The 22,476-nt window shown below is 42.4% G+C and overlaps 2 protein-coding genes across 2 annotated transcripts; both read right to left on the bottom strand.

Moving 5' to 3' along the window:
- Window positions 1-6,275: 6,275 nt before the first annotated feature.
- IL22RA1 (interleukin 22 receptor subunit alpha 1) lies at window positions 6,276-13,520 on the bottom strand. Its single transcript, XM_009648567.2, has 7 exons — window positions 13,478-13,520; window positions 11,207-11,339; window positions 10,300-10,481; window positions 8,901-9,085; window positions 8,293-8,428; window positions 7,927-8,048; window positions 6,276-7,298 (listed from the first exon to the last, which is right to left on the bottom strand). The coding sequence occupies exons 1-7, from the start codon at window positions 13,518-13,520 to the stop codon at window positions 6,276-6,278; spliced, it is 1,824 nt and encodes a 607-aa protein (XP_009646862.1).
- Window positions 13,521-17,963: 4,443 nt separating this feature from the next.
- IFNLR1 (interferon lambda receptor 1) lies at window positions 17,964-22,234 on the bottom strand. Its single transcript, XM_035904040.1, has 7 exons — window positions 22,177-22,234; window positions 21,431-21,554; window positions 20,996-21,177; window positions 20,446-20,588; window positions 19,762-19,918; window positions 19,111-19,238; window positions 17,964-18,878 (listed from the first exon to the last, which is right to left on the bottom strand). Exons 1-7 carry the CDS (start codon window positions 22,232-22,234, stop codon window positions 17,964-17,966), a joined length of 1,707 nt encoding a protein of 568 aa, XP_035759933.1.
- Between the last annotated feature and the right edge of the window lie 242 nt (window positions 22,235-22,476).

Below are 22,476 nucleotides of genomic sequence, written 5' to 3'. Positions count from 1 at the left end.
TCCCTAGCTCATGTTCCATAATTGCAATTTTCCCTTGGCAAATGTTGCATCTGGACTTTAGTTTTACTGCTTTCTAATCCTAAAGTGATAAAAGATACAAACCCGTCAGCTTTTACTAGTAGTACAATTTTCTGTTAATGTAAACAAATTTCTTAAAAAACTGTCCATGGAAAAGCACAGCTGTGTGGAAAAGCAGAGTTGTTGTGGTAAATGCAAACTATCCAAAAATGAAGATGAAAATACAGAATTATCATGATAACAGTTCCTCAGACATTAACTTTGGAAGAAACAAAGAAATGTTGGCAAGTATAAGAAAGAGAAAATAAAACAAAACAGGCTTTTATGGAAAAAATATCTTTGTGATTTCATAGAATGCTACTCTCTTCAGGACTATTTCAGGTGCAGAATGACTACTGGGCATCAGATCTTTGTTTCCATTTTCATGAGTAGTTACTGATCCAGGTTAATTTTTGCTATATAATGTTCCTTATTTTTTCCTGGAAAATTTTCAGTGCTTTATAATCTGGTATTAATTGTAAAGATATAGAGTTCTGATCTGCTAAAACCTACAATTTTCAATCCAAATATGTATTTTTTTCTAAACAGACCAATAAACCAGAAGAGATTCTTGTGAGAAAATGAAGTAAAACAGTGTTTTCATAAGAACAACACTGGAAAAGCAGTAACAACATTTTAAAGCAGATAGATACAATCACGAAGCACAGTCTATCTCTTAAGTGCAATTCAAATCAAGTGATTATACAAAATAACTGATGCTGCTGTGAAAATCTTCTAAAATCTTGCTATAAACAGTAGTTTATTTACAGATAAACGAAACTCACCCTGTGAAGACTACAGTGAGAGAGCCTGTCCTCACGAAAGAGAAAGGACAAAGGAGCGTTTCCTTCTCCCTGTTGATGACACTAAGAATGACTCTCCCCAAAAGAATGTTCCCCATGTTTGAGTGCCCATCCTGGAGTCTTAAATATAGCATCCTACCATGCCATCGCAGTGACAATGGGGAGACCCATGCTGGGGTTACGCAGTTGGGAGCTGTTTACTGCAATGGCAACGAGTCACAAACTCTTTTTCAGATCGGGCAAATTATTGCCGTTGCCAAATGATCTAAGGAAAGACAGGTGCCTCCAAAACTCAGGCATCAGAGTATTGGATTATCCTCTGCTCATTTGGGGTAGAAGCTCACAAAGCTTCTAAAATGAATTATGAATGTTTTAACCTCCTCCAGGAATTTCCCTTGGGTTAACATTGCCATTGCTGCATAATGGAGTGAAATCATTTACTTTGACATCTCTTTAGTGAATGCCAAACCCCAGCCAAATTATGTCAGTATATAATTAGATCAGGAGCTAAGAGCAGCTCTTATGTTTTGGTTGGCTGCGACTATTATACTTTCCTTATTACAAACAACTGAAGGCTTGCTGCCGCAATAGCGGGTGAGCTTACATATCCAGCTGCCCATGGTGGTAACCAAGAGTCCGGGTTAGGGTAAAAGAACAGAGACTGCTGTTATTCCATTTATATGAGATAGGCTTGCAGTTTCAGCATTCAGGGTAAACCCTTCCCAGCAATGTGAGAAGAGGGTGATATTTTTTGTGGTGTCAGAAGGAGAAATAAAGGTTTGAAAGTAATGGAAGCTCTGAGGCTGCAATACCAGTTTGTGAGCCAGATGTCTTCCAGCTACGTTTTATTAGATGAGGAGTCAGCGCATCAGTAGCGGGCTTCTCACAGCCTCTAGAAGTCTGTAAAGAGGATATGTAAGAACATAAAATAGCCATACTGGATGAAGCTGAAGGTCTGTCCAGCCCAGTATCCTGTCTCTTGAGAGTGGCCCATAGCTTTTCATGAGCTGGACACAATGCTTTATTCTTGTTAATAGTCCTATCCCTGTTAAATTGCCAAATTCCTTTTTGAACACTTTATGATTCTGGCCTCCACAAGGCCTTGTGGAAATGAATTCCACTATCAAATTTGGCATGGTTTGAGTCACCCTGCCTGTATCAGTAGGATCCATTTCTAAGAACCTTTGTTCGCTTCACCATCCAAATAAAACAAAGCTGAAACCCAGCAGGGTCAGCACTAGACCTAGAAGGACTTCTGTGTGGAAAGTTTATTTAGTGGCTGTGTTTCAGACATTCCTAAGAAAGCAATAAACAGGTATCACTGGGCAGGCATGACTGAATAGGTTTTGCTATAAGCTGAGCTGTCAAAATGAAGGAGCACTTTTCTTCTGTTGGTTTTGAACCACTGCATGATCACTTGAATGCTTTCCTAAATTTTTTATTATGAGAAGTAATCAGTAATTATCATCTATTCTGCTTAGTGTTAATAATTTCATTCATCTTTGTCTTATCAACGCTCTGTTTTATGTTTTAAGAAGAGTCTTAACTCATCCTCTCCTCATATGGATGCTGTTTCAAACCTTCGGCCACTTTTGTCACCTTTTTCTTACAAAATCTCTTACAGTCATGTCTTACAGCTCTCATTATCTCAGCCTGAGAAGAGAGAAGATATACAGGGACATTTTAAATCCTCTGAGCCAGCAAGCGTAAGGCCACTGGTTAGCACTGTGATCCAGCTGCTGTGCAAGTTCTTTCATGTAGTTCTGCTGCAGTGTATCTCCCTATCACTAACAGCAATACTGTCAGGCCAATGTGGTGCCAGAGCTAACGTATATTTTATCAGGGTCCCTAATACTTTCAGAGCTGCCCCTCAGCTCTGCTTCATTCTGTCTCCAGAATTTGGAGCTTTTAACTTGTTCCTTGAATAAGATTTTCCTCAAAGAATGTGCGAAAAATTTATTGGTCATTTTTTATAGTCTTCAAACAAGGCACCTTTCAATGCCAAAACAAATGATGACCAAATGACGAGGGAGAACGTGAACCTCAGTCTGCAGCAATACGTTCATCCCTGGGCAAGGATCCCTGGTGAGCTACGAGCAGGGCTGCTGCTGTGGGGAGCGGCTCAGTGACAGCTCCCAGATTTAGCTGAGAAGACAAAGAGGTTCACTATAGGGTTACAGCTGCCACCTGCTGTGCTGGTATCCTTGTGACAACTGGAACTGCAATGCTCACCTGTCATCGTGGTGACATCTGCCTAGGAATAAACACAGTCTTTGTGGCAAGACACTTCTAGTTTTTATTATCTGGAGCTACCCAAACCATTATCTGGAAAAGTCAAGATAAATGAGGAACGGTCTGGGTCTGTTGTTAGATACAGATGGCTTGCATGGGAAGACCTTTGAAACAATGTTGAAATCCTGCTGTTTATCTGGAAATGGCTTTACACAGAACAAGAATGAGATAATTAGCTTCTACCATAGCTCTTTGCTGTGATGCTTTTTGAAACAAACAAGGCTATCAATTTGATTATGAAAAGCAATGAAGCAGAAGGCGATAAGGTCAGCACATGTTGATGGGGCATGAATGAGCACTTTCTTTCCACAGCTACAATAGAGCTCAGTAGCGTCAACATCTCTTTCCAAGCTTTTCTGAAGAGAAATACTTTTAGAATGGATAATCTTCCTGTTAAATTTAAGAGGTGACTCAAGAGACAAGAATCAACCTCCTCCTGCTTAGTATATCAAGGCCTAAAAGATAAATATTGACTTAGCCATGATCAGAGCAGGAAGTTGAGAATATTACTGTCGATCACCTCCTTAAGACATAGCTTACAGAGTCTCTCTCTTGAGTGTGTTCTGTCCATTACAGTTGCAGCTCTTAGGGGTAGAACAGACCAGAATAGGATGGGGCAATAGCTGGGTTGTAAGCCTATAAGATCATTCTCGCCATATGCAGCCTTTGAATGTAGTCAGAGGCAATGTAGCTTTTAAGGTATTTAAGGTGCCTGAAGAAGAGATCGACATCCTGGCTGTGGGACACTTGGCATCTTTAAGCACCTACATACATTCTAAAAATCTGGTTCTGGCTTTCTGCACCTCAGTTCCCATCTCTCCTCTTGGGACACCAAGATGATACATTTATTAAGGGCTGGACATGATCAGACCCTGTGGCAGGGGGTCTGCAGAGGGATTTGAAAAGGCTTTTAAATAGGAAATGTGTTTTTAGCAGCATCTTCAAATGCTCTCCTAAGGCCGCCTTCCCTTCTGCACTACACTGCCCATACTGACCCTGTGCAGAGGGTTACATTTCACAACATGAGCCAAAATGTTGACATTGTGGCATTTGATTATTCCCTGAGTAGTTGGTGACACAAGATATGCAGCCCACGGGCAACTCTGAATAAGGTAATTGGCATCTCTGGCTTGAAATGCAGCCTCTCCGGGGGGGAGTTAGTGGGGCAGAATGTTACCCTGGGGTCTCACACTCCTTGGAAACAACACAGCCAGGCTGCTGCAACCTCTGTAACTGCAGCATTTCTGTGTGTATTGTTTTTGATGGTCTAGTTTGGACACGGAGTACACAAACCAGCTCAAACAACATTCCACAAAACCTTTGATACTGAATGGTATGAAGTAAAGCTAGCACAACGGACACGTCCTCCCGGGCTGCTACCCAGACCATGATCTTATTCATACCTTTCATACCCTGTGCCGTGACACCTCTTCACCACATCTGGCATTTCGACCTTTTGGCCTCGTATGACACAGCCATAGTGCTTTGTTTGTTATTGATGCTGGAATTAGGAGCTGAATCTTTGCCTGTAAAGTTTCTAACAGTATTCCTTTAATTTAATTCCTGGGTTGAATCATCAAACCTCTTTACTTCATAAGGCTACAGTTTATTTGCAAAATCACACCAAAGCAAGTGGAATTTAGCCTTTAGCCTCAGCTTCTGTGGACTGAGAAAACTCCTAAGCACACCCATGGTAAAAACAGCTGAGTTTTGCTTCTGGTCAGCCTTTCTCTGGCAGTGCTCTTAAAGTGAGTACTTCCCCATACTTCCCCAGAGCCTTGCTTATTTCTGTAAATGGTTTCTGTTCTCCTCTAAAACTGATGTCATCAGATAATTGCACTTTTTCACCACATCAGTGGAAATCAACGCCTTGCTTATTTCTGTAAATGGTTTCTGTTCTCTAAAACTGATGTCATCAGATAATTGCAGTTTTTCACCACATCAGTGGAAATCAATGGGCTGAACTATGCTTTCCTTTAACAAAAAAGAATTGCCTCTTCTGCCCTCTGAATAAATACCAGTTAGCTTGCTTTTGGTAAAAGTGCAATGCTAAAGGAATTTGGCTCTCAGTTTACATTGGTTTTGGTTCATTCCAGCCCTGGAGGTGGGTGTGCTGGTAACAGGAGCAGAGCAGGGCTCTGCAATCCTAGACTCCTCTCTGTCACTCAGATGGAGCATGTTCCTCATCCACAGCGTGGTGAAGGGTGGAAGCAGCTCAAGACCTTCCTAGTCTCCTTTGGAGTTTACTGACTGCATGACTGAGATTAGTGTGATTGAGATTGAGGTCTGAACTGAAATTAGTGTGAATTCAGATTGAGGTCTCAACTGAGATTAGTGTAAATCCTCACATTCCTGCCTACATGGAATGTGATCCTAGCTGCTTCGTCCCTGGGGATTTCAAGGGAAGAAGAGAATGTGTGACTATTTCAGAGAAAGAAATGAGCAGCAGCTGAGAAATATGTCAGAGCTGGGCCAAGACTGCATTAATCTGTTGCAGGCATGAAAAGGTCTTTATCTTCCTACAAGCATTAAAGAGCACAGCAAGATAGGGAACATGTATTTTCTTAGAACTGCTGCATCAGGAGCTATTACCACAGTTTCAATGACTGCTTTAAAGGCAAAGTCCACTTCACGTAAGTAGCCTATTGTTTTGCACGACTCATATATCCAAGGGTAGAACACCTATATATATTTAATTCTTTTACTGTACCATAATGCATTTAATTCTCTTAGGTTTGCATACGTCTGCACCTGAATTTCTTCAAAGGGTGGATATATCTTGGACCTGGATCTTTGGTGTTGGTAAAGAGCAAATACAGTTTCCATTGTAAATTTTGCTGATTTTTCAGTAAACTGAATCTGGAATTTGAACTTGAATCTTAACTTAGCTTTTAAAGTAGTCCCCAGTTCATAATAAATTTGAAGAGCATGCAAGAAATAAAGGGCTATTATTTAAGTGCAAAGATACAGTATTGTAGTGTACCAAGAAGTAATTATATCAGTAAAGGCACCCGTCTCGACAATAGGCACCCAACAGAACAATAGTGGAAACAGCCTGGCAGCTCTGTGCTGTCTGTTTCATGCGAGCAAACATAACCTGGATTTTAATATCATCAAGTCAACTTAATAACATTCTATATTTTCATCCTCATCCCACTGCACTTTTAAGTCCAAATCTTTGAACAGCGTAGGGAGAGGAGTGCCATTGTCCCAATCTGCGATAGTGTCTTGGGACACAACATTTTTCAGTTTTGTGCAGCTTAGCTCCTTTGCTGCTGTTAACATTTCTGTTTCTTGAGTCTCTGGGAACTGCAATTTATTTGCAGAATGTAAGGATGAATCTGGCAACATCCACCGCTCTGTGTTGTTCTCTCCAGGGAAGTTGGTACCATTACCAACTGAGAAAAGGAGGGTTGCTGATAGAGGCAACAGCGATTCGTTCTCTGGAGCACAGTCTGTGTCAACTTTCACTGAAGACCATAACAGTGGCAGTTCTGCTGTCTGTTGCCTATAGCATCCTCCTTGTTCCAGCAAAGACAGTGAAATCTGGGATACATACACCTTACTTTCCATTCCGTCTGCCTGCAACAGCAGGTGCTGTGTTTGCCCAGGGCTCCCCTGTAAGAAAGGTGACTCTCTTGTGTCACTGCTGTTCCACAATGCCAAGTTTGGCCTCTGCTCTTTGTAATTCCAATGGCTGCAGCTCTTGCCCAGCATCTGGGTTATGAGCTTTCCACCAACAAAACTATCTGGAGAAACTTCCTTTAGCATTTGGTTTGGCTGCAAATTCTTCTTGCCAACAGGGTCTGTGCCTTCGACACATATCCCATAGGTTAGGGGCAGGATTTTGCTGGTTGTGGCAGTAGGAACGCTTTTCTCAACTATTTGCGGAGCGTAACCAGTAGGAGTTGCCAGGCAGGGTGGTTGAGTGGGCAGCTGGAATGTCGATACGTCTGTCTGTTGCTGATAGGCAGTTTCTGATGGATGGAGAGGCCATGGTGGCTCCAGTGCTCTGTCCAAATGTTGGCTGATCTGTGGTAATTGCACTTCAGGGGTGAGAAGTGAAGGTTTGGTTAAATTAATGGGCTTTATAATATGTTCCACTGTCAGTGTAAGCGGCTGGAATGATGAAATCCCTCTGAAGTCCTGTTGAAGTAGATAGACAAACATGAATTAATAACAAGAAGCTGTGACTTTGAAGGTTTGCTTTAGATTCTTTAAAATTTTCTTTGGAGAAATATCAGTAAATCCAATCATGACCATCAGGGATCTGCTCTGAACTGTTTTTTTTTCACTGGGGAATGACCCTTCAAAGGAATACTGATGTCTCTCATTATGCACCAGGATAACTGTGCAGTCCTAAAATATATAAATCAGATTGCCAGTGGGTCACTTAAAAACTGGAAACCAAAATCTTAAAAAACTTTTGAAAATTTTAGAAGTAAGGGAATGTGATTTTGAGAGCTGTTCTAACATGTTAGTATAGAGCCCTGTTCTCCTCTAGGGACAACACACAGTTTATTTCCTTTAATAGAATAACCAAGATGCTTCAAATCCACAGGCATCTTTGCTGTCTTACTTTAGAATGCCCTATAATGAATTTTCTCTACCTGTGGCAGGATGACCAGATTTAAGCTGCCAGTAGTCTGCAATGATTGCCTAGGCAATGCCCCTGTCTGCTCATTCATCCTCCTCAATTAGCAATGCTATTCAGGTGCGTGCACATAATCCGGAGCATTTTAAAGATTAGCTGCAATGGCTTGGGAACACTTACCAATGACATAGGCTGTGCGCTGTGTTGCTTGATGTATTTGTAGATCACATAGCTAACTGTAGCAAACACCAGTCCAGCACAGAACGCGAGTGCCACGGAACAGTAGAGAAGCCACGTGTTGTCTGGTTAGTGGGGAAGAGAACAAGTGGAAAATGTAGCTTCAGAGAGTTGGATTAGAAAAACTGCATGGGATTAGCTAAATTGTGTTATTGGGCTAGTCTCATAGGACTAGATTTTTAAATTAGGAGAGTCAGTGTTGCTTCAATATCTTTAGCAAGACTATGTTTTATACCAGCTGAAAATCAATCCCTTTTGCATATCCAATATCCCAGCTGGACTTTTAAATGAGCGGAATTAACAGCCTACCTGCTAGTGTTTTAACCCAAAACACTTGAGCTTCGCTGTTTCTCTGGGGGAGATGTATGTATACTGTTCCATTATATTCAGTGTCGGGGTCCAAGTTGAAAACTTCAAATTCTTTGTTGTGCTCATTCTTTATCCACTATTTAAAATAAAAGCAAATTCTGTATTTTAGAAAGATTAAATGGATACAATTTCTTCAAATCAGATTGCACAATTCAGCATGAAATTTTGTTTACAAATAAGGTGTTATAGATCTATAATAATTCTGTATATGTGGAATTCTAAATTTATAATTTGCTTTCTCCTGTTACTGTATTTAATTTTTGCATTTCAGTTCCTTAAGACTTGAGGTAATGAAGTCATTCTCTTTTTTAGTCACCAACAGTTTTACTTTTTGCTACTTATACAGTACCCTGGGAAACTCCAGTTTCTTTTTCAGAATTTTAGAGGAATGCTTAAAGTTCATCTCATTTAGTGAGAGTCAAAGACTCCGAGACTTTCCCTTGTACGTCAGAAATCTCATCCATCACGTATAAGCTCTGACGTCCTTCTCCATCTTATGCAAAATGGGATTCACAAAAGTCAGTGGGCTAGCAGCCCTAGTGGTTTACCTTTTGGTGTGTCCTTTGGTTGAATATTGTTAAGTGATAATCAACAGCACCGAATTTGTTATAAATGTCCTCTATGGTTAGCTGGTGGTCATCCTCACCTCTCAGGGGAGTATAGGGAGGCCGTATAAGAAACTTTATAGACCGTACATAAGGAATATACTCCACTTCTGGTGCTCCAATAACAGCTAGAAAAGACAGAACAGGAAGTGTCAGCTGTTACGATTAAAGCTGACACATTATTGGATCATCTTATACACATCTTATATACACGCCCCAGACTCACTGTAAATTATTACTTCTGTTTATATACAAAAAAGTATTTGAGCTGTATTTCACTGAGCATAGGAAAAATCAGGCAATTGGAGTTACTGTCTTCCATTAGGGTTCTACCACCTTTAGCCAGTGTTTGTCCCTGGAAATTTTCACTGCTTCCATGTCGCTTCACTGTCCTGCAGAGGGACATCCTCCTTCACACGCGTGTGATGAGTGTGAAATCCCACTACAGGGCACTCAGTTAACTGCTACCTAAATTCCCATCTTACATCAGTTTGTCTTTAGAGTAGTTCAGCTCTTTTGTATCTACATTTATCTGCAGAAGAAGGCATATGTGACACCCAACATTTAAACAGAAGTTTAACCCAATCTATAACAGCATATTTAAAAACAGCATTTGGTATTTCCTCCTAAGGCCATGTAGCTTGAAAACATCAAACTGAAAAGAATGTCTCTGGAGGATAGGATCACCTCACTGTGGGTGCTAATGCTGATGCTGCAATGGAAAGTGAATGTTTAATGATCAAAATAACTTACGGCTCTTTCATAGCTTATTCCATGCACAGATCTGAAGACTTTTCATAATCATTGACTGCTAATGCCACTTTGAATTATTGACAAATATGCCGTGGGAAAATTTTAGTCACAGAGCCAATAAGGGAATTGCCAAAGGCTGTGTTGTGTGTCTGCGGTAGAGCTCACTTAGGGGTTAGGAACATTAAATATCCGTTGGTCTGGTTGCTTATCCTGATTTTCATGAGTTCACATTTCATAACGTCTGTGACTGTATTACTGGCTGTCCTTAGGTTGCCCATCATGCCTCTTACTTGTTTCCTTCTGCCTTTCATCAGCCTTAATAGTAGTTCTTCCTTTAAGGACAACTGGCTTTTCCTTTTCTCCTTTTCTCCTCTAAACCCACTTTGGTGTTGGACCTCAGGGAAGGCCCTGCCCATTTGCTCATTTGCCTCCTTGTCCAATAACAAGCTTTCATCAGGCCTTCACTCCCTTCCTATCAAGCACAGTCTTGCAGTACTGAACTTAGAGGAAATGCTGTCCTAAACATCAGCAAGCCTTGGAATGAATCCCTAGCAACCAGGATTTAATAGATTTCAGCAGCAGTACGTACTTTCTTTTCTGGGTTCAAATCTTTCTGAGTGCACCCAGTTGGAGGAGCAGTAGTTCTGGCCAGTGGCCCTCACCCTGGCGTAGTAAGGCTCCGTGAAGTTTTCTGTTTCATGAGTGAGATTGCAGAAGGGCTGCGTGATACTCTGGCACTCATGCTTGTTAAGCCAGGATTTTTCTCCATACCTTAGGACAAAAAAAGCTTTTAGTCTGTTTGGCAGAACAGATGCAATACAACCCTTCTTCAGAATGATCCAAATAGGCTGGTTTGCCAACTCTTACTAGCTTTTAAATTCATTATTACATTAGCAAGTGGCAGGGAATGTAATGGCAGAGAAACTTCCCCTGGGCTACAGCCCTTAACCCGTTCCCGTTGATGGCTGCTGCGTGGATATCGCCTTGAGGAAGTGCAGCTTATGTCAGGGCACACAGAGGAGTGTCCTGTGAGTCAGCAACTCCGGGGTTCTTTGCCCAGCTCTGTCACAGAATGATTGCATGATGTTTGCTGCAGAGTTTGCAGACATACCCAAAGGCAGCAAAGCTATTGTGTAGCATTGGTTTGATTTCTCTTAGCTCTAGAGACTGAGCCAGAGGAAGACAGTTGCTATTACCTGTACTTACAGGCGAGGAAACGACAGAATAGCGAGAAGAAAGCTGCTGAAGGCTAAGAGTAGCTCAGTAATGGAGACGAACTGGCAACTCAAGATATAAAAGTATTTGCTTAACTGAGCACCGTCTACCAGTTTAAATAGTTCCATCCTATACTGAGTTCTTGTCTAAGCAGAACCATTTTGGTAACAGTAAAACAAGCAGCAGAAAGCAAAATCTACTTTTCCTTCTTGGCCCTTCTCTTTCTGAGAACAGTGGCCCTAAGAACAACAGAACTCCAAAAAGAAGCAAACTTCACGTACTGTTTATATTGGACATCAAATACAGTGCCAAGGGGAATATCTGCTTCAGTTTCCCATGTTAGGATGTTCTCAAAGTTTGTAGAAGAAAATGCTGCATGTTTCACACATGATGACCTCTCTGTAGTCACAATACCTAGGGGAGCAAAGAAAATAGTATGAAAATGCATATTCAGGCATCTCAGCCCTCAGATGAATATCGGTCCCATGCTGCTCAGCCTTGCAGTGAACAGAAATATCAGGCATGCCAGTTCCAGTTTGCTAGAGATGGGCTGCAAAGCAGAAACTTGAACAGGAGCAGGAATTCAAACCCTGCGCGCATCACTGTATACACCTTGCAGATTGTTGTCATAGCCCGAAGAAGTACAACTTTGAATTTTTACAGAATGACATCAAAACCTCAGACTCAGAAAGAGAATCTTTGAATTCCTTATCAGGTTTCTTTTAAAGCAGTTAAATGGCTGGAAAACTAAGAAAAACAACCTGTTTTCAAGGCTAGATTCATGTCTGTGAATGTCTCTGCTTTCTGCCCATCTCTAGCAAACTGAAATGTGTGAAGATGTGACTGTCATCAACCTGTTGTGCTCCATGTTTTATTGGATGGAGACTGCCTGTACAGAGCTACATGCAAAGACCTAATGCCTGGACTCTGATCTGGGTGTGCCGGGCTGAAAGCAAACAACTCGGCTCCCTGCTTTCTGAGCCCTGTGCCTCTTCCCCACGGAGGATGGATTCTGGCTTTAGTAAGTAGAAATGACAAATGTCCCTGGTCTGAGCTGCCCCTGTAGAACAGAATGCCACCATGATCCACCTGCAGCAAATGGGCTATGAGCAGGCGTTGCGGAAGAGTGTCCCAGAGACTTGGCTCTCTCCTGTCATGAGAATACACAGCACAAAATTTTCTCAAGGCTGATTCACAAGACCTTCTAACTTGGAGAGTAACCTTCAGAATTGATAAACTCTGTAAATTCAAATTATAAACACATCCTCAAAGACAGATAATTTATACCTTACTCAACTCTTGGTTTGCAGTATTGATAAATACCTTGAACTTGGGTGGGCTTCAGCCTGTACTTGCTTAAAATACCATTATGGTACTTGTAAATGGATACACAAAATCAATGAGCCCCCCACCATGAAAAAATGGTGTGCTAAAGCAAGTAAAAGTTTTACAGATAGGAAAACTGAGGACCATAATGGGGGTGACTTGGACAAGATTACATTGAGCAGTGGTGGTAGAGCTGGGAGTAAACCAATTCAGTTCCTGGATCCTCACTCCAAACTTTCCCTCCATGGAGGAGAACTGAGGGTCAGCAGTTCAAACTGGAGTGCCATACAGGAGGAGAATTTGGCATAAAGACATAGATCCAGTTCTCAGCCTTGTTGTGCATGGCATTTTGGCAGGGAAGCAATGCAGAAATGGATTGCTGGCTAGTGCAAATTTTGTCCTGACCTCATCTGCAGTTCAACACTTGCCTCTGCTCACACAAGGCTCAGCACAATCTTCCCAAGGGGGCAGAAGTGCAGCAGTCAGTATACAGTGGGTGGGTTTCCCTGTCTGGGCACCATGAAAACTGAGACACCAATACTCTGATCATACCAGAAGTAGGAAGTCTCCGTCTTCCCACATTTATCTGTACTAAAACAGAATTATGCAAAGCAATGTAACACAAGCACAGTCAAGCGTGGGCAGGGAGAAACCAGGATATTTCACAGTGTGAAAGTCCCTTTGTTTGAGAAATTACTGAGGGTGCCTTCCCTACAGCGTAAGATCGCGGACACAAGAGCAGATGAATGATAAGGCTGCTTGCTGAAAAGTGGCATTTGAAAACATAGCAAGTTTATCTTTGATTCACCGAGGTCTGCCACATCTGGAGTAGGATAAAATGGCTTTTAGGGGTACATTATTTGTACCTCTTTTAAAATCAGGGTTGTTCTTTTATTCATTTGTGTCTCAGCTTAAGACACAGGGAGACTGATTCAATGAATATCAAGTCAGTGAATATCCTTTACTCCTGTCGGATTTGGGTTGTAACACATCAGTCAAGGAATCTTTTCTTCTCCCTGTGAATCCTTAAAGCACTGAGCACACCAACAGTACTTTGAAAATATTAAAGGGAGAGAGCAACACAGAAGAGAGCTTTTGAACAACCTCAAACAACAGCTCATTCTTCAGGTCTACTTTCAGTAAACATGATTGAAGTACCTCTCATACTACAGGATCAAACAGAAACAACCACCATCAGTGATAGAAAAGGAGAAATCAGGACTTACCAACCACTGAAAATACGGCCAAGACGATCAGAAATTGCTTCATGAATAACTATGCAAGCTGGGCTGGGAGAGCAGGCAGCTGATCCTGTGTGCAGGTGAATCACCTTTTACAAGATCTAAATTCTTGTTTGTGAGGCTGGGTTGGATTTGTTGCCCAGTAACAGGCTGCAGAGCTACTATCCCGCCTGCATTCGGATCTGAGATCACCAGCTAAAGATGTGTGCGCATGTGTAAGAGAGAATGTAAGAGTGACAACAGGAGCACCTCTCCCCTTCTGAGTATGCACACCTAACTGAACAAAGGTGCACAAGCCAGAGGCTTAGAAAATCCCCAGCTTTTGAACACGAGCCAAATATCATTTTGCTGATAAAAAGCTTCCTGCCTGAAAGCCCTCACTGAGGTCCCTTGGGTTTGGGGCTTGTTTTTCTGGTCAGGTAACTTTGATTTGCTAAAACTCTAGAAATTAAAACTTAGTGCTGTGCGCCTAATTGGTATTATAACTGCTGCAAGCAAGACACCTGTTTCCTCAAGAAAGACCTTTGACTACTTTCTTAAAGTGAAAGTCAGCCAGATCAGTAGTTTTTAAGCTCTTCTGGTGTTCATACTGGGCATAGATGGGAGCCAAATGACTAGCACGTGGCCCTGCTGCATACTGGGCAAAGCACGAGCTCCTCAAGTCTGCCATGGCTCTGCACTACCAGGTGGCTGCAGAGGTTCTCTCATTTGACATAGAAAGGAGGTAGGCTTTCCACAGGGGAGCATGTGCCGTCCCATGGCTTTTCTCAGAGGCTGCTGTAGGCCTACAGTTTATTTTTGTGGCTGCTTACAGTATAAGGCTCTGTTCTGAGTATCACAAATGCCATGTGGTAGGAACTGGAAGTTTGTATGAAATCTAAACAAGAAAGAGGTATAGTTCCTTTTCCACAGCTTTGTTAGTTTTTTAGGGTGTTGTTAAGTTACATTTTCAGGCTTTTCTCAGAAGAGGGAGAGACATTTCCTTCTCTGGTCAAAAGTGAAAGCTAATTGCCTGTGTTCAGGAGATGTGGATTTAGAACCCCCAGATGTGTGTAACATCCGAAGAAGTGGCACAGCTGCATGCTGCTTATTTTACCCAAGATGTCCTAAGCAGAGAAAGCTTCACACATGCAACCTGCATTTGAGGCTTAGGAATCTCCCTTAGCCCTCTGCTTTTGAATTTTTATAGTATAGCTCTTCCCTCAACACAGACAGGATAACCTCCCTGGCGTATTTCTCTGGCTTGCTTTATCCCATGGTCACAACTGTTCACAAAATGAGGAAGTCCTGTCCTCAGTTTTGCCTAGGACTAACTGGACCTTTGCATAAAGCTGAGGTTCCACCAAAGCAAAACCAGCTGGACTGTCCTTCTGAGCACCGAGAACTTTAGCTTTAACAGAAATATCTGCCCTAAACCACATCGGACAACTGTGCATTAGACAAATTCCTCACGAACAGTGCACTTAGATTGTCTAAAGCCTATTTAAAGTGCCTAAATGCTAGAAATTTTTCTGTGCAATTTATTTATGAATTTATTACATGTAAGTCCCATAAGCAACATCACACCTGCAGCCAATTTAATCAAAGTGCAAACCATGTGTGTTTCTGAAGCTGAAAGCACACTGGTTTCAATATTCTATCCTTGTGGCCAAATGTGTGATAGAAATTAGTACCCCTTCTGGTTACCTCTTAATCTCATGGATTTTCTGTTCCTGAAGTTGCTTCTAGTCCCTGCCCTGCTTCGATATTAACAGGGCTTATGCTTCAAACTATGCATCTCTGTAATTTTGTCTTTATCATCTCACCTGGACAAATGCAGGAGCCTCACAGGTTTATTAAACAAGACACACCTGTCCATTGGTATGGCCTAAATCTAATGAAGTACAACTCTTTGTTAGGGTGTTTCCTGAATAGCTTGTTAAAGTATTTCCATTTTTTCCTTCCTTCATGTCATTGCCTGACACTTCTGCTGCGTGATGACTCATGATAGGGCAGAGGTGAGGGAAACTGTAGTGCACCTGAGACTTCAGTTTTGAGACTATAACTTAAAAATTTATTTCTGCCCTTATTTCTGGAGAGATGTTACCTTTTGAATAGCCCAGGAAACACATCTCTGAATCTTTAGGTACCTAAGGATCTCCAAAAGTCTGGTTCTGACTTTAAAATTAAATGCTTGGCTTTCGACTTCCAAACTGTAGAGCCTGAGCCTATGTCAAAAGTTACTTCCTAAGGACAAAAACAGACTGAGAGGTTTGTAACACAGATTTTCCATGGAACTCTGCTTATAACTTGGCACAGCTGGGGGAAGAGGAGAAAAATCTTGTGCGCCAGAGATTTGTGAAGATGGTAGATTAAGGCCAAAAAGACCAAGGTGGTTATCTCCCCTGAGCTGCTGCAGCACTCAGACTGCAGAGCCTCGCTCTGGACTGCGTGAAGCCTTGTGACTGATGATCCAGGGAGGTAGGAGATTGGATTCCCGCTCTTGCACTTATCCAGTAGATGAGCAATGTCCAGGTTTTTTGGTTGACTGGGTCATACCTCTTCCAGTGAGAGGGGAGAGCTGCTTTTCTCATTACACAGCTACAACTGTTAAGTAAGGTGTAAGACATGGACTGGTTGCTGTGGAAGAGGGAGCACTGTGCTCTGGCCATCCCTGACCCTTTTGCAGTGGAAAGCAGGTGTCAAGCCCAGGTGAAAGAAGACACGGAGGAGTGGGATGCTGCCTCCACCAGTACAGCTCGCCTGGCCTGCAGCCTTTCCCCCAACTTCCATCCTGAGAAAAACTGGACAAGACAAAGAAGTGATCCCAGGCCCTGTTTGCAGAGCTGTGACATGTCAAAGTAATTTTGAAGAGGTTTCACAACTTCAGAGCTTCCTGTAACTCAATGCCTGGGGTTTTTTCCTTGATTGCAAAAGAAAATGGGTGGCGACTGTATTTGGATGATCTATATCTTTCTAAATGAACAGGAGGGATTATAGTGCAGGATGTACCTGAGGACACTTTGTGGAGGACAAGTAAGAAACAAAAGGAAAATTCTAGCTGATAAATCTTTTCTCCCACATCCCCTTTTTACTGTCATTTTGGAACTTAATTAGTACATCTTGCTTTCTTCTTTCAAAGCAGTTCCCAACCCCTCCTATCACCCCCTACCTCTTTCTGATGTTGTTCTCCTGATGGCTCTGAAGATGTCAACTTCAATATCCTCCATCAACGCCCTTCCTGCATCTGAGACAACTCGCTGTGAATGGCTGTTGTGTGTCTCCCTCTTTTCTTTTAATGCTTTGCTTTTCTGCATGTCCTTTTACTGGAATAAAATGGGAGAGTATGTTTCTGTGAGATGTGAAGAGTGCAAATTAAAAATACACTGAAAAGGCCAGTATTGACCAGTGAGGAGAGGCCTTGTCTCTCCTGTGCCTTTTGCTGGTGGATTTCTGATTGCATTCTTTGCTCAGAGAGATGGTCACAGTCCTGGTCTTTCAGTGACCGAGAGGGAGACCTGGCTGGGAAGTCTCATAGGATTCCACTCAAACCAAAGCATTAGGAATGGGGAGCCCAGGACTGAGCCCTGTTTTAAAATGTACTGTTTTTCAGGATCAGCTGCAGCCACCCTTTGTAATTCTGGGAAACATAAAAACACACACACGTGGAGTTATATACCAAAATATTATTTCCTCTGTATAAAGCAGCTCTCAGACATCTGCACAGCAGGGGGAATTTCAGCATCAATAAGTATATTTGTATAAAACCAAAAATAAATAAACGAACAAACACACTGCACATTTATCACTTTGGCTTCAGTTCACTCTGTTGAAACACAGAAGGTGATCTCTGCCGGTCGAGATGATCTTTTCATCCCACAAAAAGCAAAGGTTGTTAAATGTCTCTGTGAGGTACTTCCCGCCAAGCAGGGGTGCAGCTTTGCAGTTACAGAGAAGCAAATGTAACATCAGCAGTTCATCCTGGCTCAAAACCAACATGCAGGCACAACACTGTGTTTTCAGAACCCAGCTAATGGTTTCACACAGGTGTGGGCTGTGGTTTTGCTGTCTCAGAGGTATTTTTGTCTTTCATAACTCACATGTAAAAGTTACCCTGCTTTGAAGTCTCAAGTGAACACAAGGCACTGCGTGTTTGTTGTGTGATACCTACACGAGGTATCACTGCGTGCCTCACCCCTGGCTGGGTTCAAATAGCGTGTCTCACACCAGAGCCTTAACACCTTCCCAACAGCTGTACTTGTACAGAGGGGTGGGGAATGTACATTAGTTACTTAGCAGTAAAAATACGCCTTTGTGTCCCTAAAGCCATGTGCCTCGATAGGCCAGACGTCAGTATAAAAAACTCTGTATAGGTGAATAAATAGAAAAAGCACTGCTCTCAGTTATTTGTCCTTGTTGTTCAGGTATCCTTGCCTGGATATCTGGAGCTCTCTAGCATTTTCCAGGCATGCCACAGAACTGCTAGGGTACTCTAGCTCCTTCCCATGTAATGTGTGTGCTCATAGCCTTTGAATTTAAACTTTTGACCATATTTTTCCTCCATATTTGAAGTTTCAAATGCATCACTTAGCACCGTGGATGTGGGAGGTGTCTCTTCTGTAAAATTATTGCTGTCACAGTCACTTGCAATACCTTCATCTTCTGCCACCTGTAATGTCTGAAAGGAAATGAGCAGCTCGGTGCTGGGATCCTCACTGAGCTGTGATATCTCACTGATCTGGACACGCAGATCAGCTATTGGTTTCTGGCAATACTTGGTGAAATGATGAGCCTTCCTATGCAAGTAGTGCTCATCGGCTGGAAGTTTGGCACAAATCCCCTCTGACAGTGTTTGAAGAGGGATCATTTCCAGGCATTCAGCCCTGTCTGTATCATCCTGTCCATGTTCCCTGGAACCTGGGAATCTCGCATCAGTGAGTGATATTCTTCCCAAAGAGGAACTGTGAGAAAGGGATGCCTTCTCATTTCCTTGGGATCCTGAGGTGTCCACCTCATTCTTTTTCATTGGAAAGAACGAGAAACCCAAGGTACTTAGGTCAAGCACAGATTCACTATCCTCAGAGAGACCTCCAGATCCGGAGTCCAAGCTAGTTTCCCCCTGAGCTGTTCTGGATGGTTCACAGCTGAGATGTCTCTTTGGAAACCGAGGCATTTCAGTGTATGCGATGAAAGTACTGCTGTCTTCTTCCTCTTCCTCCTCCTCCTCTTCTGATGATGATGATGAGAGGAAAGAAGCCATCCATGGTAGGTTGTTTCCTGCAAAAGTTTTTTCTGTCTTCCTCTGTGACATTGGCTTCTCTGTGCAGATAAGATAGTCCCTGAAGAATTCCTTTTCACTGGGCTCACAGTGAAAGGCTGGTCCAGCAGCTTTTAAATTAGATAAATCCTACCAGGGGAAAGAAAGAAAACACACAGATGCAGGTCAATGAGTTAGCGATGCTTTTTAAAGAAAAGTTTGGATATAGGACATGCCAGAATCAAAGCTTACTTACAGTGGGACTTACGAATGCAAAATTGAGAACTGCAAAGCCCATGCAACACCCCCACTCCTCCCCAGCTACCCTCTGCAAATCAGCAAGACTTGGAGTCAGGAGGAGACCCCAGCATTTTGGCCATACCAAAGCATGAGGCATCTTCTTTCGCTTAGGATCTTGTTTCAGTAAGCAGGCAATGACGGCACTTGTCAGAAGGATGGGGAGGACAAACACAGGAATCAAGACAGAAAATGGGATCTTCCATTCCACTGCTGAAAAAGAAAAAGACAAAAATAATCTCCTGCTGGTGGTATATTTTATACTAATAATGGGCTCGTATACTCAGCTTTTCTTTCAGAAATCTCAGAAAGTGTTAGGCTCAAGATCCTTATTTTACAAATGCAGAAGGGTAACGCACTTGCCTAAGACCAGACTCTTAAGTCAGAGTTACAACCACAAATGAATGTTGCTACCAGCCCGTGCCTTACTTGGAGCAGGTAAAAACTGAGGCTTTATTTACTTATTTTTTAGGATACATTTGAATATTCCCAAAATTTCATTGTGAGCATAACTCGAGCACAATATTCCAGCATTTTTAGAAAATATATCAGGATTGGATTTTTTTAATGAAAATGTGTCTACAGAAAGCAGGAACCTGTCTCTAGAAAATCCAACCAGCGCATTTAACAGGAAGCCCATTTTTTTTTTGTTGAAAAGCTCATTTTGGTGGAAATCTTTGACCTGCCCTTATCCCGTTTGATGTCTCCCCACACCCTTTTCTCAGCAGGGCCATACCTTTGTGGCTTAATAGCAAACACACTGGTTGTGAGAATTTGCTGTGCTTAAAGTCAATGCTTTGGAAAGAAGATCTGGCACTTAAACAGTAGTTGCCTCGAAGCGCAGTGGTGTCGATTGTCACTGTGTTCTTCCTAAAGATACTTTCGTATTGCTTCTGTTTAGAAACAAAAAGAACAGAGGGTTGGAAAGCTGATTCTTTCATTATTTGAGTGGTGTTTCTCTACCTTTTGAGCCCATGATTGTCTTTATCATATTGTGTGGTTGGAAGGTGCATGGAGAGGCACTTCATGGCCTGCTTGCTGTTCGTAGCAAGCATCTCCCCCAGGGTTTATGGATTCTAGGGTAGGATTTCCAGCTGGTGCTGTGCTCTGTGCTGCCATGGCACGCTGTTAGCAGTACCTGAACTAGTTGCTTTAATCCTCAGCTATTGCCCTGTTATACTGACTATAGTGTAGCCTCCCCATCACATCTTCCTGATGAAAACAGGGAGCTACCAACAAAATAACAATGTGCACAAACACATCCACTTTTTTTCTCTGGCTTTGGCTTAACTCAGGTTTGGCCATTTCATTTTCTCCAGGCCCTGGATCCAGTCCCTCCCTGCCCAGAAATTTGAATCTATATTAATTCAAGCTGGGCCTCATTCCTCCCTTTCATCACAGAAGTGCTGCTTTTACTGACCTTTTCTTCAGATCCAGCTTCCCAAAGGTTCAAGTCGTACATCCAAGAGAAACTCTCCACACAGGTGGCCAATGGGAAGGAGGCATTCACATGGATTAAGTTCTCCTTGACATTCATACTTAGCACTGGGGGAGCCAGTTCCACTGTAATTGAGTGATCAGATATAAGAACAGTGCTTGCTTGTGTCTTAGCTTCGCAGAAGCAATACTTTTCTGTCACTGGTCTACATTTCTGTTATCTTGTGATAGGCATGAAGGAAAGAGGAAGGCAAAGGAATACCTCTTTTTTTTTTATCTAACATACCCCTGCTGGTATGTGGAAAGCTTTGAAGCCAGTTTGTTCACCTAGAGCAATGATGAACAAATTCTGACACTTGATACAAAATTTATTTTCAAATTATCCTGGCTCATTGTTTGCGCTCACTCAGATCTCAGTCATTCATAAAGCTGCTTGTTACTGTTTCTCTTTCTGTGGTGTGTGGTCCTTTGCTCATGCCAACACTGTTGTTGGCATGTCCTTTCATCAAGGCTGTAACCTAACAGACACTCACCGTCCAAATGGTATTCCTTGAATTGTGATGCTACCCATGGCGACTGCAATTGTCCAGAAACAGCTTTCACTCGAGCTCGGACTTTAACAAAGAAGTTTGGAAGCACACAAGTCAGGTTGCAAGAGGTAGCATGAATGTTTTTGCAATGAGGAACCTTTATCCATTTGTCCATGCGTTCCTGGCTGAAAGAAGAAATAAGCAGACCATAATATGAAATGTGCTGTTTTGATACAGAGCAAGAGAAGAAGGTGTTTTGGAGGATGGGCACTGAGTCTTGCTCAGAGTTTGGAGCACTTTCTAGATGGGTAAGGACTGGTTTTGCTGAAAGGTGAAAGGTGAAATGATGCACTGATCATAAGGACATAGATTAATATCCATGCACAGATGTTTCCCCTGTGCCATACTTTCCCTCAGACATCCTTTGGGAGCGCTTACCTTTCATACCTCACAGTGTATGTCACATCTGGTGGAGAGCCTTCTCCTGGAGTCCATGTCAAAATCATGTCAAAATCCTTTGACACCAGTGTAACATTTTGAGGAGGGGGAAGTTGAACGTGACCTGATTGAAAGGGAAAATTATGTGAATGATTAAAAATATCTTTGAGGATCACCTGGTTTTGACCAAGGTGGTTTCAAAATTTCGGGCAGAGCAGTTCAGTTCACTTGAGTCTGGAAATCAGCTGTGGAAGCAGGTATGTCTGTGATGTAGTTTTCCTCATCTCTTATAGCTTCATCTCAACATCTTTTAGAATTAGGACCAAATTTTGTGTGAAACATCCTATTCTATAATTTTGAGTCGCTTCCCCCCCACACTGGATTTCCCTGTGGCCTGGTTTACAACCCCACAAACTCCAACCCAACTCCCTTGTGCTCCCACCTCCTAGGCCCTGGACAGGGCAGACACAGATGGCTCACACCACTTACTCAATCCCAATTCTTCAAAGGCAGATCCTACGGTGAATGCAGTGAGCTGCAGCGCACAGGCTTGTGTACATCACTAGGCTTCAACAAGACACATTCTACAGCCAGATTATAAATTGCCATTTCTGTACAGTGGAGTATTTCACTTCATGTGAATCATTGCCATTTAAACTGCTTAAAATTCATCATAAAATGCCTTTCCCCCTACACGCAAAGCCACATAGCATAGCAAAATGAAAAGTAACAAAGCTGTACGGTACCTCCAGTCTGCCGCAGGAAGCACAGTGCCATCAGGACTCGGACTCTCCAGTTAGACATGCCGAAGCAGAACTTTTCCACTTCTCATATCCTTCCTTTCCTGCTACCTTTTCATCATGTTGTTTTCTTGTATTAAGTTGTATGAATTACGGAGGAACATGCAGTTAATGAAGTGCACACGCGCGTACAGCTCACTTCCTGGTACGGCCCAAATACAGCCCTGCACGTTGAACTAGGAAAGAGGCAGATGCGAGAGTGCTTTTGATGGAAGAAAAACGCTGTAAAGATTGCAGTACTACGCC

The sequence above is a fragment of the Egretta garzetta genome, unplaced genomic scaffold (genome assembly GCF_000687185.1).
Source record: "Egretta garzetta isolate BGI_Z169 unplaced genomic scaffold, ASM68718v1 scaffold101, whole genome shotgun sequence".
Taxonomy (NCBI): domain Eukaryota; kingdom Metazoa; phylum Chordata; class Aves; order Pelecaniformes; family Ardeidae; genus Egretta; species Egretta garzetta.
Note: the sequence above shows the minus strand (reverse complement) of the source record. Positions and strands in the feature narration are given on the sequence as shown.

Excerpts from the sequence above, each read along its gene's own strand:
- IL22RA1 (XM_009648567.2), bottom strand. The coding sequence starts at position 13,520 with ATGAAGCAATTTCTGATCGTCTTGGCCGTATTTTCAGTGGTTG. Across the intron at positions 11,340-13,477 it reads GGCCGTATTTTCAGTGGTTG|GTATTGTGACTACAGAGAGG; the intron begins GTAAGTCCTGAT and ends TTGCTCCCCTAG. Across the intron at positions 8,429-8,900 it reads ACCAAAGGACACACCAAAAG|TGGATAAAGAATGAGCACAA; the intron begins GTAAACCACTAG and ends TATTTTAAATAG.
- IFNLR1 (XM_035904040.1), bottom strand. The coding sequence starts at position 22,234 with ATGTCTAACTGGAGAGTCCGAGTCCTGATGGCACTGTGCTTCCTGCGG. Across the intron at positions 19,919-20,445 it reads AAGCTGGATCTGAAGAAAAG|AAGCAATACGAAAGTATCTT; the intron begins GTCAGTAAAAGC and ends GTTTCTAAACAG. Across the intron at positions 18,879-19,110 it reads AGAAGATGCCTCATGCTTTG|GATTTATCTAATTTAAAAGC; the intron begins GTATGGCCAAAA and ends TTCCCCTGGTAG.